The following is a 16,157-nucleotide window of genomic DNA, read 5'->3' as shown; positions in this document are numbered from 1 at the left end:
GATACAGATGTTTTTGGTTCATAATGACGATGTCGTACAGTCGCATTTTATTTATTCAGTTGTCGTTGCTATGCCACGTTGAGTTTTAAAGTTATGTAGTAACATTTTACTTGTTACAACTGTTTTATCTCAGTTTCTTCGAATATTTAGAGGTGTGCGGAACATTTTTATAATAGAAATGTGTTATTAACATAATATTTATAATTATGTAGGTAAGTTATTAAAATACAGATGTTGGCCTTTTCTGACTTTTTAATGATTTAAAAATAAAACTTCTATAAAATTAGAATCATTTAATAGCATTGCATTTTTAGAAATTTATAATTGAACTTTGTAACTATTTCTGATCAGCTCTATGATAAATGATGAACGTGTAGTTTCTTTATATATGCGTAAATAATTCTTTAGGATATGCAATTATCCAGGATAGAATGGAAGATAACGGGTTTGATTTTATGTTGCGAAGAAGACCTATAATATTTATAATATAATAAGAAATTTAAAGATTTAAAAGTTATATTTTTTTCAGAAGGTCAAGATTAGATACATGTATATAGCACGACTTTAAAATAAAACTGTATAGTAGCATTCCGACAAATTATTGTCTTCGGCTCTTATCAGGACAGTTCAGGAAACGTGGCTATCCTATCGAACATACCACGTTGTATGCGCTGGTAATTACTGTCGATGATAGTGCAGCCACAACATGGAAAATGAATATGAATGTCATTCCTACAGGTGAACGTCGTACGAACTTGTCTCTTTTAAAATTGTGCCCTGCCACGAAATCTATAGAATACACACAATTGAAATTTAAGAAATATAACAGTTCGATTTTTTGATTCACGTGTAAGTAATAATTCTTGTTAATAATTATGAAGAAATATATATTATATTCTCATCATTTCTAAATTAATTTTTGTAGTGGAAAAAATTATTGATTAATATAAAAGATCAAGTCGTCTTAATAATAGAGAGTACAACAACATATGTTGATTGATATCATAACTATTAATTTTTCTACAAATTAACTTCATCTGTTATATATATATATACGTTTAAATATATAATATATATATAATTCGAAAAATATATTAAAATGATAGTATTAAGCGGGCACAATTATATTTGCTATTATTTTTGATTATTATTTTCTTTCATCATAGTTTTAAATGTTGATTCAACTGGATCATTTTCATATATGTATATATATATATACACACACACACGCACACACACATATATATATATATATATGTATTTAATATATTTAATATGAATTATTTATACTGATTTACGTATAAGTAAGTTAAATTTACCGCTAAACGATCTGATTCATCGATCCTGACGATTAACAAACTTTTCAATTGAAAGTTTGTTCGTTCGGCTCGAGTTATTAGATCGTAATAACATTCATCATTGTAAATCCTCTGGATGAAGATTAATAATGTGATTAAGAACTTGATCTCTTTTGAAGATATTTTCGATATGTTGAAGCAACTTGTTGTAATTCCTCTTCGGTAGGTGTATAAGCTGCGAGAGTTCTCAAACGTGCTTTAGAAAGCTCCAACTCCTGTTATGTATCATAGTTTAATAATTTCTATGTGTCTTCTATGTATTAATTAAATTTGCAGATTTAATAAAAGATTATAATACGTTATCATATATATACACACACACACACAGACAGAGAGAAAGAGAGACACGCGCGCACATATACATACATACACAGAGACATATATCAATAGATTTCTTATATTTTTATATATTTTAAATAAAGTTAAATTCAAGATGAAAGAATATATTGTCTCTGACAATTCCACTCCTCTCGTTGTAAAGAAATTCATTTTTTTTTTCATTTTAGTACTATTTACTTGAATATTTATCGCTAATTATTAAAACTATCTATATACAAAAAGTGAGTCACAAAAAGCGATATTGGTGTGCATAAATATAACTCATAATTGTTCACGAACTCATTAAATTCTTTTTCATGACATAACATATTTAGTGACAAGATATTTTTTTTATTAAAGATACTAATTATAAATGTGAACTTGACAATTTGAGAATTAATAATAGAATTGAAAATCATGAAATTAATATTTTTTTTTATACAATTTATTATTCGAAAGAATTAAAACATATTTTTGTATGTTATGTCGCCATAAAAATGCTAATGATGTATGTAAATATAAAATTGTACTGTTTATACCTTTAAAAATTTTTGATTTCTTAGTTGCGATTCTTCAAAATTTAGCTGCGAATCTAAAGAAGCTTGAACTTTCTCAGGAACGTCCATCACAATCTTCGTTGTTACTATGTCTATTATATTTCTGCGAATTTTAATTAATTATTATATATCGTTACTTAAATCAATTCGTGTCATATAAATATCATATAGTTAATTACCACAGTGTTAAGTTTTTTATTTTACAAATATTCAATATACACTTTTATCAATATCATTTTTTTTATCAACAATCAATTTTTGTAATAATTTTATAACATTAAAAGCGCTTCTTCACTAATATGCTGTCCTTTATGAAGGATGATATCGAAACACTGTAACGTAACTAGTAACGTTGGTAACGGTGATCGATATTTATACGGTAAAAAATCTTTACAGTTTAATACTTTACCGACATCACATTTTAGATGCAAATAATGAATTAATTATGGGTCATAAAGCTAGTTAAAATAAAGCGAACAATATCATATTAAAATGAATATAATTTAAGAAAATTTTCATAAAAATAAGGATCTTTTAAGGTTAAAATAATTTCAATTTCAAAATTATATTAAACACAAATTCGTTTCTATGATGTTAATATATATTATATATTTGTAATACACATGAAATTATGTGTAAAATATATCCATTATTTCTAAATAAATACGTTATGTTTAATCATCTATAGATTGCGATTTAGGCTGTAAAAAGAATATGGTATATGAAAAAAAGAAAATAATTTTATATTACATAGAATTTATAAGAACTTACCAATATATAAATATGACTTGGCAATGAACGTTCTAGCATTTCCGAAAGGCGTCCTTTACTTAATTTATGTTCTTCATCTAAAATTATGTAAAAAGAAATTAAAAAATAATTGAAAAAACAAAATATATTTATTAAATTGTCGTATATTACCTGTAGGTACAGTTAGAGATAATATAGGTAATGCTACAAGTCCAGCAACGAGTGGACGTAAAATCCATTCTACTCTTCGTTCATTTTTTGGGAGAATATAAATATCAACCTAGAAAAAGCACAAAGTCAAATAATCATGATGATATGTGTAAGAACAATCAATATGAATTTACCTGTTTTTGTCCAGCAAACATAAATGCGTCACTAGCTTCCATTGTTAAGCGTAACGTGATCAAGTAATCAGAATGATTTTGTATAATATATGATATGTAAAGTGGTGTGCATACCCAACCATGAGCTGGTAATTTAGTTTCTAAACTAATTACTGCATCTTCTATCCACAATGGAGCTAATGTTACACTACTACTAGTTTCTGATGCAGTCTCATCATTTGCACTAAAAATAAAATGTGTGTTTTAATAATAATTTATTATTAAGTAGAATAAATCTTTTAAAGAACTACTTACCGTATCCATCTAATAGTAAACACTCCTATACTGACAGGTTGCTCACTACCAGCTTTAGCTATTAAGCAATATGCATCTGTACCTGCTTCACCATCAGAAAGTACAGTTCCTGCCAAAATACTATCTTCTTTTTGATTATTTTCCTTTTGTATCAGTTCTCCCTTTACAAAAAAGAAAAACAATAATATTTTCATATTATAATAATAACAAAATAAAAAATATATAACTTACCAACTCAATTGAAGTATTAAGAATTTTTATTGGACAAGGTGATGTACATGAAATATGTGGCATGACAATAAAAGGCTCGTGAATAAAACCTTTTGTCAATGGTTCTAAAAGACTAGTACAAAATCGTGTTGTTACTTCAAATGGTTTACTAACTGGTATAGAATGTACAATTTCTTTACTTCCTTTTATTTCATTTGGGTAAAAATATTCCACCTGTTACAAAAACTTACTTATAGCTATCATTAATACAATATACATTTACTGTAATAGTTCATATGGTTTTACATACTTTTATGGTAATATTTCTGTTACCCACTTTATGTGCTCGCATATATACAGTTCTTTCAATTATACAATTTGTATCTGTTTTCTCTATTTCAATTAATACCTGTGATTGTTTAGTTAACATTGTCAAACTTAAATCAGCTGAAACAGTTTATTATTATTATATAAATTAAAAATATATTTTGTGTTAAATATTTTTCGAACACTTACTTGACTGTTCATTGTTTCCATTTATTTGAAAACCAACATGCAAGGATGCTATAGTAATATAGTTTTCAGCAGTTACATGTATTATAATAGGTATCCATTCTCCTATTAATGCAGGATTATTAGATTTTGCACTTATATTAACATCATTTTCTTTCCTTTTTATTTCTGTTGTTACTAATGGTTTTATCGTTTCGAATTTGCCACTACTGTTTAAACAATTCCATAATATATATATATATATATATTTACATATACACACATACAATATTGTTTATATATATGTACATTATAAACATTACATACTGTAACAATTGTATTTCAGGATACAAACGATGTAAAAGATTTGTTTCTTTCCCTGCAGCTGGAAATCTCAATACAATACAACATTGAGTTTCATTTCCCATAAACAATGTGACTGTACCAATACGAATTTCACTACTATCACTTAAAGGAGGTGCTCCAAATTGACCATAAAATTTTTTAATTTGATTACTAGAGAATACAAGATCAACATTATTGTGCTGAGGAATAGCAACTACAATTTCTGTATTAAAACCAGGGCTGTTGATTGTTACGGACACTTTAGAAAACTCTATACTCCCAGAAAATGAATTTCTGTAATAAACATTATGTAATAATTACTGTATACATGATTAAAAATATTTAGATATAAAATTTAATAACTACCTTATAATTACTTCAATAATAACATCCTCATCAACTATATATTTTGATTTCAAAAATTGTGCTTTAACATCTATAAATGAAGTCATATTATTATCATCAATTGTAAACATAATTGGTTCTTGTCGATTTAACTCTAATTTCCATTTTTCTAATGCAACACGTTTTAGATCATCTGGTAAATCTGATTCCGGATGCGGTGGGCGTTTCTATATTATATATGTCAATCAAAATTGTTAGTATCTATCTTTAATAAATATTTGATGAATATATGAGAAAATTAAATATTTTTTAAATAGATAAAAATTATACTAATATTTAATTATACTAATATTTTTACCTGAAGAATATTAATAATATTTGCATAAACAACAGTTTGTTGATCTTTAGTGAATGTCGTAGAAGGTCCTAAAGCTTCAAAAGATAAAGTGAGGTAGTCTTGAATACTTGTGGATAAATATGCAGCTCGTAAAGCATTTTTTATGATATCTGTGAGCAAGACGGGCCATCTCTCCCCATGATACTCCCATAACATGTGCATCAATAATCTGACCAATCAAATTTTATGATTTTGACGTTAACACAAGAAAACTATCTAGAGAAAATAATGTCAAGATCAATTTTTGACTACTGAATATTACAAAAGGATAATAAACCTCTCGAAATTTGTCACAAAAGATACTAAAGATATAAGCAAAAAATATAACTTACGTAAGAACTTTTCCATAGTCTCGTGAATTATAATATTCTTCAGCCATCTGTACAACTACAACAACAAATAGAAACTTTTTGATAATATATATATATATATTTAACTAAAAAGTAAAAAGATAAGAAATAAAGAGGAAATATATTATACCTAATGATCTGCGCATTCTAGGACATCGATATATTTTAAATTGAGAAATTGCATTTCCCAACAAGCCAATGATTATCATCTAAAACAGTAATAAATAAAAATTATCATAACTTATTATATTCATGAAAGTCTTGTTAAATATATCAAACTTACAGAATGATTTACAGTTGTTTTCTCTTTATATTGCAATGCTTGTATAGCAGCTGTTTCTTTAACAGTATCTAGTGGTTCTACATTTAGTTTTCCAGAACGCCATGGTCGTTGCCCATAAAATTCAAGTTTCTCTTCCCCAGCTAATGGATCTAGATCTGGATAACTATTTACATTCTATAACATCATTTTTTCAAAGTTATTATTTAGATAAAACATAATATTATTCAATAAATTATTATTACATACTTTACATAACTCTTTACATGCCGATTGTCTCAAGCTTGCATGTTGTGCAGCTAATTGATAATAATATCCAGGATGTTGAGTTTGGACTGCAGGAAGACCTTGTCGAATTGCATCATCAAATAATTCTGCAAATGTTGAAAACTGGTTACTCATCCAAGCATGATGCTCAAATATCAATTCTTTTGGACCAGTTTTTAGTTTAAACCTATATGTGCGAAAATTATTATTTGAATTGATTTTTTATTGAATATTATTATAAATTTTATAAATATCTCAGAAATATTTCTAACCTTTCTGTGTGAAGTCTAAATTGTGCTATAGCATCTTTTGGAAGATTTAAACTAAACATTATCTTGCATATTTTATAATTTATAAAACCAGCAATAGTTTTTATTTCCAATGCATTAGTGTCTACCATTCTTATTTCAAAGAGATTATGATATGCTTGGACATAATGTCTGTAAAAATATAATATAAATTAATTGAGATCAAATAAAAAAACATTTATATTGGGATTCTTACTTTTGAGGTTGATCTTGCTTTAGTTCATTTAAGAATCCCATTTTAAATTGATGACGTACAAATAAATATTGATGAACGGTTTTATTTAATTGATCGCGATGACTTCTAATAATACGATATTCATGATGATAGAAATTTTGTGCCAATTGATAAAATGCAGTCTCCAATCTATTAAAAAAAAATATATCATTAAGTTTGATAATATATATAGAAATAAAATATTTCTGTTATTATACCTGGATATATATCCTGATAAATGATCTCCATGAGGTAATACATAAAGTAAATTAGGTGGTAATTCACAAGCACCACACAAGGCAGTTGCTCGTTCCGTTGCAACTATATCTTCAGAATCTGGAGGAGGTGGTACACTACATTGTATCAATACTAGTGCTACTTTTGTACTTCTTCCTTCTAAGGCAGCTCTATTAAAAGATATTTTATATGTTTTAGTTTAAATTTTAATATAAATTATTATATATATTACCTGAGTGATTGTATTCTTGAGGCACATTCTATCTTTTTTTCATTCCACAATGGATCATTCCAATCCAAATCATAAAAAACTACAACTACTGCTGGAATCTCATTAAGATATTTATTCATCCAATTACGTTTTAAGATTCCTTTAGGAATATACCATTCGTATGAATTTCTCTGTACAAAAAATTCATTATTATATTTTAAAGCTACAAATACAATAAAATAGCACATATATATGTACCTTTGGTTTAACAGTAGGAAATTCATGTTTAGGTCCTAATAACATAAATTGAACAGTAGTACCATCTGGTCTACGATTATTATTAAATGCATCCCAAATGGATCGATGGATAACATTTGTTATATCTAAACCAGATAGTCCGATCAAAGCTAATGGTTTAGCAGTTAATTCTGATGGTAGATCAAACATCATTGATTCACTGCTAACATAAAAATGTAGTCAAATAATAACTACGTATACATTTTATCTGTTTCATAAATTTAAATGAAAATAATTCATATATATATATATTTATATTATTATTATTTTATAAGGATATATATTTGCATATATTGCTTGAAATAAAAATAAATGCAAAATGCAACTTGAATTATATTTTGTTGTAATAATAAATAATGATACTTTGCCTATTAACTGTAAGGTATATTTGAACGTTTAATGTAATGTTCCAGTTTTGTTTTTTATACACAGGACAAATACTAGTATACACTTTCTTTGACAGATTGTATTAAAAATCAACGACAAATCACAATAACTGTACTCATTTTCTATTTCTATATCATGATCTGTATTATCGACAATACGCCGGAAATAAATAGTAGCGCTCTAATAATAATAGGAATGAAAACTAAAAATTGTCACTTATTCAATTCAATTAAACTCGAATATTTGTTTATATAATTAAAAAATTGTATAATTAAAAAATGAAATGAAATTAAACATAATTAATTAGAATAGTTATTTACTTTATATAAAAAATATAGTTTTATAAGGAATATTGATCGTCTCTGTCTTAACCAATCTCAACGCATAGAGAATCTGCGTACTATTTATTATCTTATGTTTTCCATTGTTGATATATTTTAATAATATACTTACATTATAAAGATATAAAAAGAAAAGAATGTAATACTAGTGAATAACTTAAAATAATAAGAATTTTTTCTATCCAAGGATTGAATCGCTATTGTGAAAGATGTCTACCAAAAATGTATATAATTAAATAGGATAATGTTACATATAAATTCATAAGATATATCATTAATAAAGTCTCTTTAGAACCACTGGTGTTAAATATATTTTTAGGGAATTTGAGAAGAATAAAGTTGGTGACATTGTTCTGGATATCAAAATTTAACGTATTCCATAGGAAGTTGATTCGCTGTTTACAATCTGACATTTTCTGATGAAGATCTTCTCTTGATTGTATGTATTTTGGGGTAGCGTGTGCGGTAGTAAAATGGCAGCCTGGAAACGTCAATACATTTTATATCGATAAAAGCCTATCTTTGTAAATAGATGTAGAAAGAAAGGGTGCAATAAGACGAATGCTGTTTACTTAAGACTTCGAATTTTTAATAAACGTGTGTGTGAACGAGTGCATGTTGATAAAATGGCAGAATTTGTACGTGGAGGACCTAGTGTATCGAATAACACTAAGGTACGTATATACATTTATATTATTCCTTTGAAATTATTTAGATTTTTATTTGAAGAAAAAACTTCTTTTATTGAATGAAAAAAAAAAGTAAAGAGAAATTTTCATCTTTTCGAAGCCTTTATTTTTCACGCTATAAAAATTAGCTATTATTAATTCTCATTCAAAATTTCTTTCCATTCATTGTCTAATGTTCGTGAAATTTCCATTTATTTATTGTTTAGATAAATTTTTTAATAATAGGATATAATGATTTTGTATAAATATCCATGTCTCTAGTACTAATGAAGAACATGTATATATTTCTCTTTGTTACCCTTTGTATTACTTACATTCATTCCATTGTATTAATTACAAATAAGTTAATGTAAACATTCTATTAAGCGTAATACTTTTATTTCTTTTGTATCATATTTAATATATTAACTTAAAAATATAAAAATGTTAAGATATTTAAATATTTGAACTAAGATCTTATTATTACATATTCTTCGTAATTTGTTCCTTTATTATATATATATATATATATATATATATATATATATATATATATTTTGTTTTTGTTTCTCTTTTGTTTCTATAGATGGATCATAGTAGTAAAGGCGGTTCACCCAGTACTGGAAGTGAAGATGGTGGGCAGAATGAATCTTTGAATGTGGAAAATGAGTTTGATCCTTTCTTAGAAAATATACCTGATGATATACAGGATACAGAAGAACCTGACAGTGCAAATGCTACATTGTTAACTGCTCCTCCAGAAAATCAGTGAGATTATTTCATTTTTCTTGTCATTAAATTTGCATGGCATTTAAAACTATTTTATACACTAGTGAAGTATTTATAATTGAATAATAATTCATATATCATTCCCTTTAATATTAATATTTAAATTAATAAGTTAATTATCTATAGATGGTACCATGGAAGATTAGATAGATTTACCGCAGAAGAAAGACTATGGGATGCTAGTAAAATGGGAAGTTACTTGGTTCGTGAAAGTGATAGAAAGCCTGGTAGTTACGTACTATCTTATTTTGGAAGAACTGGAATTAATCATTTTCGAATTACGGCTGTGTGTGGAGATTATTATATTGGTAGGATCACATACTTCATTAGGAATAACATCAGTGCAAGTGTACTCTTGATGCAAGTTATATTTCATATAGATTTTGTGATATCATTTACAATACAATATTTTCATGTAAATATGAAAGGTGTTAAAGAGCAACAATATATTTTGCAGGAGGTCGTCAATTTAATAGTTTATCAGACCTTGTTGCTTATTATACTCATTGCTCGGATCTTTTAAAGAGAGAAAGACTTATACATCCAACACCTCCACCTGAGCCTGTGAATGACAAAAAGAGGATAGTTGCGATATTGCCATACACAAAAATGCCTGATACGGATGAATTAAGTTTCCAAAAGGGTGATATATTTTTTGTTCACAATGATATGGGTGATGGCTGGTTATGGGTTACTGCTCATAGAACTGGAGAACAAGGACTTATCTTCCGGGAATTAGTAGAGGATTTGGATGACTCTATTGATCCAAACACTGTATTTTCTTGGTTCCATCCAAATGTTACAAAAAGCGAAGCTGTTGATATGTTGGTCAAAGCAGGTCCTGGAAGTTTTTTGGTAAGAAAGAGAGTATTCTAACTTACGTAATTTTAACATTATTTTATTACTCGCATTCAATTTCTTTAATAAATTTTATATAAAGGTTCGACCATCTGATAACAGTCCAGGAGATTACTCCCTTTTCTTTCATATTAATAATCAAATACAAAGATTTAGAATAGAAAAGAAAGGTGTGAGATATCTTATGGGTGGTAGAACATTTGAATGTCTGGATGCTGTAATAAATAGGTAATTGTATACTCTTTATAATGAATTATTTTTCTCATTATTTGTAATAATTTATTACTAATAATGTAATAGATATCGAAAGGAACAAATAGTGGAAGGACATACATTAGTCCAAGCAATGGTGACTGAGCCTGATGGAAGTGTAAGAGTCAATAGAGAAGTACAACATGCAGAAAAAATTTATGCAACTCTTAGAGAATGTCGTGAGCAATCTGGCGTAAAGAAAAATAAAGGAATAAAAATGCAGGGTTATTTGGAAAAAAAATCAGAGAAAAACAAAAAATGGAAAGCATTGTATTTTGTACTTTTAGTAGATGCTACTGATACACATCTTTATTTATATGACAATCCTAAGAGAACAAAACCAAAAGGTCTCATTGATTTAAGCTGTGCTTATTTATATCAGGTAATTTGTATACTATACTGAAATAAGAGTATTTCAGATATACAATTCATAGGGTATTAAGTTTAGGATTTTAACTAAAATACTAACGATGTCAAGATATTTCATATAAATTGGTGCATGAATCAGTACATAATATTTCACCATATCGCTGAAATATAGTTTTTTTAGGTCCATGAAAGTGTGTTTGATAGGCCTCATTGCTTCCAATTAGTTGAACGTGCTTTACCATGTTTGGCCACGATAACTTATCTGGCTGCTCCAAATTCGGAAAATGCTTTAGATTGGATTAATGCCTTGAAACCATTATGTGTATCACAACTTACACGTGCACCGAAGGTTGCTCGTCTCCGCGAATTGCGTTCATTACATCTGCACATTCTAGACGCGCATAGACTTCCATATAAGCTAGTACCAAACCCATTCATCATAGTGGCTCTAAACAACGTAAAAGTTGCACGCACAAAGGTTAAGACTGGATTACATCCACTCTGGGATGAAGAATTCATTCTGGAGTACGTATCCGAACGTTGAACTAAAAAGTTAAAAAATTTACTAAAATACAACCATGACGATGCTCTTATTGTAAGTTACTTAACAGGGATGTACCACCAGACGTTATGTCATTTTCCTTGACATTATACAACAAAGGCAAACGCAGTAAAGATACGGAAGTTGCGGAATTAACAGTAGAGCTGTCCAGTTTAACCAATGGAGAAGAAATGGATGAATGGTATCCATTATCAGGCGTCACACCAATTGGAGAGTGGGGAGCATTACGATTACGTTTGAGGTAAATAATATATGTATAGTGTATATCGCGAGGAATTGTATAATTTTAATATATTTATTGTTTAACTATAGGTATAGACATGATTTGGCAATGCCTCCGGAAGAATATAGTCCCCTACAGGAATTATTGTTAGATCCAGAACTTCACGTTGTTAGGGCTTTGGCAGATGTATGTCATCTTGATAGAGTACCATTAGCCAATAGTCTTCTTCGAATATTCAGGTATTTATATTTTCAATTATCGTTAACATTCTATGATCGTATTAAAAATATTACGAATAATCATTTATATTTTAGACATGAGCGAAAAGAAGCTGATCTCTTACGTTCTTTGAATCAAGCAGAAGTTGGTATTAAAAAGATAATATATAAATTGATTTGAATTAATACATCGCTATCATTATTTATTGTATTTTTATTTAGGTGGATAAGGAAGATGAAACACCTACTTTATTTAGAGCTGCTAGTCTCACAACAACTTTAATGGATTTATATATGAAATCAGTTTGTACTTCGTTTTTGAAAGCTGCTTTGCGCGATACCATCGTAAAATTAATCGAAAGTAAACAGAGTTGTGAATTGAATCCTACTAAAATGGATTCACCTGAAGATGCATGTAGCAATGCTGAATTTTTATTACAAGTGTGTTAGAATTTTAACATTTTCTAATGTATACGCATATAAAAGAATTATGTAGTTTTTAACAAAAATTTAATTAAAATATAGGTTTTGGATGAAGTGACATTAAGCATTTTTACAAGTCCCGATGCTTGTCCAAAAACTCTAAGATACATTTGCGGTTGCCTACAAAGAGCTGTTGTTGCAAAATGGCCACATGAAAGATTAGTCAGGACACGAGTAGTCAGTGGATTTATATTTTTACGTTTACTTTGTCCTGCTATTTTGAATCCTAGGTCATTCAATTTGATAGCAGAACCTCCGCCTCCAACAGCAGCAAGGTAACGATGCATACATGTTGTACTTAATAGATTTATTTTATTTTTTTTCCTTTATATAATACTATTGCACAGATCACTAGTGATGGTGGCAAAATGTTTGCAAAATTTGGCTAATTTGGTTGAATTTGGTGGGAAAGAGCCATATATGGAAGTCGTAAATCCTTTTATTCTCAAAAATAAAGAACGAATGGTTGTGTTTCTGGATCAGTTATCCGTGAGTTCTACTATAATTTATATTAATTAGTACATGATATGGTGTAATGAGATATGTATGATGATTAATATAATACTTTATTATATTTAGAATGTAACTGAAAAACCAGAATCTGAAGGCGCCGATCCAAGAAGTAAAAGTGCTTGCGTCTCGGATACTGCAAGAGATCTGGCGACATTACATCACATCTGTGTTTCTCATTTAAAGGAACTACAAGTTTTGTCGAAAACACAAGTAAGCTCAATTATATTTTATTTAGAATATTATATATAATAAATTTTATGGAAATTTACGTATTTTGCAGCCAACAATAAAGCAATTGGTAACAGTGACTGAAATGCTTAGCAAGCACAAACAAAAGTACATGGAAATGATACGGTAGTGCTAAAGCCATTAAATATGAACAATGCCAAACACAATAAAACCTTTACAGACTTTCATGACGGATTCAGTAGTATTTAATAAGTATAATTAAGTGATATAAGTAATTAAACGTACAGACTGACGTGCCATATATATTACTGTATACACACAAGCCTACATTTACTATTTCATATGTAATTAGAGGATAGCTTCTATAAATAGTTATAACGACAGTAATACGATAGTGATATAGTTACATACAGAACCATATAGGCGTATAATGATTTTATATTTACTTAGGTGCTCGAAAATAAATACAAATTAAAATATCAATTCTCTTAAATTTTCTTTCTTATTTCCAATCCCTTGATTAAATAAATTTCTTAAATATAAAACTCGAAGTAAAAACACAATTTTTTAAAATGGCATTAAAATTGATTACCAAATACATTATTTGCGAATTTCAATTTGTGCGCGCTTTTACATTTTATTTAAAGATACAACAATGTGTTGTAAGAGAACGCATATCATTTGTCTATTAATTTCCAATGAGAGCGAAGTTTGTTCAATCGACCAATCAAAATTTTACATAGTTTAATCGAACTTGAATTTATTCAATAACGTTAACTGCCAAATTGTATTTTGCATCTTTTGTTAATATTGTGATGATCATACAGTATAATTTTCATATAACTATATAGGTGAATATGTTTTCATTAAAGACATAATAATAAAGACAAATAATAACTATACATATATGTAAGGTGTACAATGTACTTCGTAAATATGTTTGATTATATTCGTTTTTCGTAATAAATTTTTCTACGAACTTTGTCATGATAAAACAATAAAAAAAATTGACGTTACTATGAGAAAACAAGTAAATTTGTTTCATTTACAGTTTATTGTGGTATATCGAGTAGAAGATTAATATGTCTAACTTGGAAGGTGAGAAAGTGTACGAAAAGAGAAAATTGCAGTATATCGATGTAAGTAGATAATTTACTAAGTTATTATTATGTTATATTTAATTATAAGTTTTGTTCGCTAATTCTGTTCGTTCTTTTCTTACGTCTGAGCAAAAATGATATAATATTTATGATGATATATGTGTGTATGTGTGTGTGCGCGCGCGCGCGTGTGTGTATGTGTATATATATTATATATATATATAGTGTGTAAATATGTATGATGTATGTATGATGTATGTATGTATGTATGTATGTATGTATGTATGTATGTATGTATGTATGTATGTATGTATGTATGTATGTATGTATGTATGTATGTATGTATGTATGCATGTATGTATGTATGTATATATATATATATAGTTTTCGCATATATACATATAGATACAGAATATGTATAGTCTTTACGTAAAAAAAGCAGTGGCTATCAGTATAGGGATTACAAAAATTACAGAAATATTTTCGTTCGGAAGAACGTCTTTCGTATAGTTTTTTTTTTTAATTTTACAAGGATCATCGTAAATAGAAAAATTTCCAATTAAATAGTCTTCAAGAAACATACACGCCTTTTTTTTATCGCAGATATCTTCAACTTTTTATTTCATTTCTCTCATATTTTTCATGGTTGGAAGGAGCTTGTTTATTGCACCCTGTAGATACCGTAACATAGAAAATAGCTCCCCCGAGGAAAAAAGCTGTTTTTCTCGAGACGTGATTGGAGTTAAGACAAGTTCTACCGCTTTGCTACCTTCCTTTGCGAGATGCGAAATATTCTCGATGTCTCGTTATTTCGTAGCAAGCGTAATAGGACATAGTATTCTATGTGGACATTTGCCCTCGTCAGCAATTGATTTTGATTGATCATTCTCGTTCCATTGCATTTTGACTTTCGTTTTATAAGCTGATAATCTAAACTGTTTGATAAAAAGCGTTCAGCATTCTCTCTTTTTCTGTCTTTATCTCCTTCTATCTGTCTTTTTATTACGTATTTAAATTAAGTTGTAAAAGTAAACGACGACAGTCTTTAATTTTATATACAAATATGAAAAATCATTTATATAATCATAATGGGATAAATAATTACATTAATAAGAAAATAAAAATAAAAATAAAAAATTAAGATAAAAATTAAATGATATACCGTAACAGATAGACAATCGTCAATATAATATTTGTCGGAAAACGAAAATAACAATCTCCAAGGTTTTAATTTATTCTTTTTAAACGCAGAGATTCAAGACGACCTTGTAACAGGACGCGTGTCCCGATTCGACTGCGCTCCGGTATTCGTTGGTACTCGTTATAACCGAGCGCAGCAGCGAAGAATCACCCCTGGGTGGCGCTGTGGAAGCATTGGTGGGGGGTAGGGTTCGTGGGGTCAGGTGAAGTTAGCATCGGTGTAGGAAAGAGATGGGTGAGAAAGAGAAAGAGAGAGATAGAGAAAGAGAGAAAGAGAGAAAGAGAGAGAGAAAGAGATAGAGATAGAGATAGATAGATAGAGAGAAAGAGCGAGAAAGAGAGAGAGAAAGATAGAAAGGAAAGAGAGGGGAAGAGTGAGAGACTAGGCGCCGTGAGGCGGGATGCGCGCGATGTAGTCGTGTGGGCGTAGG

General features: G+C 28.5%; 2 protein-coding genes across 8 annotated transcripts; one reads left to right on the top strand and one right to left on the bottom strand.

Annotated features, from left to right (window-relative positions):
* Positions 1 to 670: 670 nt before the first annotated feature.
* Positions 671 to 8,549, bottom strand: gry (trafficking protein particle complex subunit 11 gry). Of its 7 annotated transcripts, XR_014981811.1 has the most exons (23): positions 7,943 to 8,086; positions 7,536 to 7,734; positions 7,299 to 7,468; positions 7,048 to 7,236; positions 6,812 to 6,979; positions 6,580 to 6,747; positions 6,290 to 6,494; positions 6,044 to 6,217; positions 5,891 to 5,969; positions 5,743 to 5,797; positions 5,372 to 5,579; positions 5,035 to 5,240; positions 4,651 to 4,962; positions 4,348 to 4,553; positions 4,142 to 4,278; positions 3,853 to 4,065; positions 3,622 to 3,782; positions 3,328 to 3,550; positions 3,155 to 3,263; positions 3,005 to 3,081; positions 2,216 to 2,336; positions 1,320 to 1,573; positions 671 to 789 (listed from the first exon to the last, which is right to left on the bottom strand). XR_014981811.1 is itself a non-coding variant. In XM_035861737.2 (21 exons), exons 2-21 carry the CDS (start codon positions 7,725 to 7,727, stop codon positions 2,908 to 2,910), a joined length of 3,279 nt encoding a protein of 1,092 aa, XP_035717630.1. In that variant the 5' UTR covers positions 7,728 to 7,734; positions 7,943 to 8,086; the 3' UTR covers positions 2,767 to 2,907. The 7 variants fall into 7 exon arrangements, 1 of the variants encoding a protein (XP_035717630.1); XR_014981807.1 differs by lacking the exons at positions 671 to 789; positions 7,943 to 8,086 and adding an exon at positions 8,415 to 8,549 and having other exon boundaries at positions 1,095 to 1,573; positions 7,536 to 7,737; XR_014981808.1 differs by lacking the exons at positions 671 to 789; positions 7,943 to 8,086 and adding an exon at positions 8,415 to 8,547 and having other exon boundaries at positions 1,095 to 1,573.
* Positions 8,550 to 8,686: 137 nt separating this feature from the next.
* vap (RAS p21 protein activator vap) lies at positions 8,687 to 13,894 on the top strand. Its single transcript, XM_035861738.2, has 15 exons — positions 8,687 to 8,976; positions 9,557 to 9,738; positions 9,886 to 10,067; positions 10,217 to 10,614; positions 10,700 to 10,845; positions 10,918 to 11,251; positions 11,420 to 11,763; positions 11,850 to 12,041; positions 12,113 to 12,262; positions 12,338 to 12,386; positions 12,464 to 12,682; positions 12,767 to 12,999; positions 13,072 to 13,213; positions 13,304 to 13,447; positions 13,518 to 13,894. The coding sequence occupies exons 1-15, from the start codon at positions 8,929 to 8,931 to the stop codon at positions 13,593 to 13,595; spliced, it is 2,841 nt and encodes a 946-aa protein (XP_035717631.1). The 5' UTR covers positions 8,687 to 8,928; the 3' UTR covers positions 13,596 to 13,894.
* The last annotated feature ends 2,263 nt before the right edge of the window (positions 13,895 to 16,157 follow it).

The sequence above is a fragment of the Vespa mandarinia genome, chromosome 2 (genome assembly GCF_050613455.1).
Source record: "Vespa mandarinia isolate Hongniang chromosome 2, ASM5061345v1, whole genome shotgun sequence".
Taxonomy (NCBI): domain Eukaryota; kingdom Metazoa; phylum Arthropoda; class Insecta; order Hymenoptera; family Vespidae; genus Vespa; species Vespa mandarinia.
The sequence above is the reverse complement of the archived record's forward strand: the minus strand, read 5'-3'. Positions and strand labels throughout refer to the sequence as shown.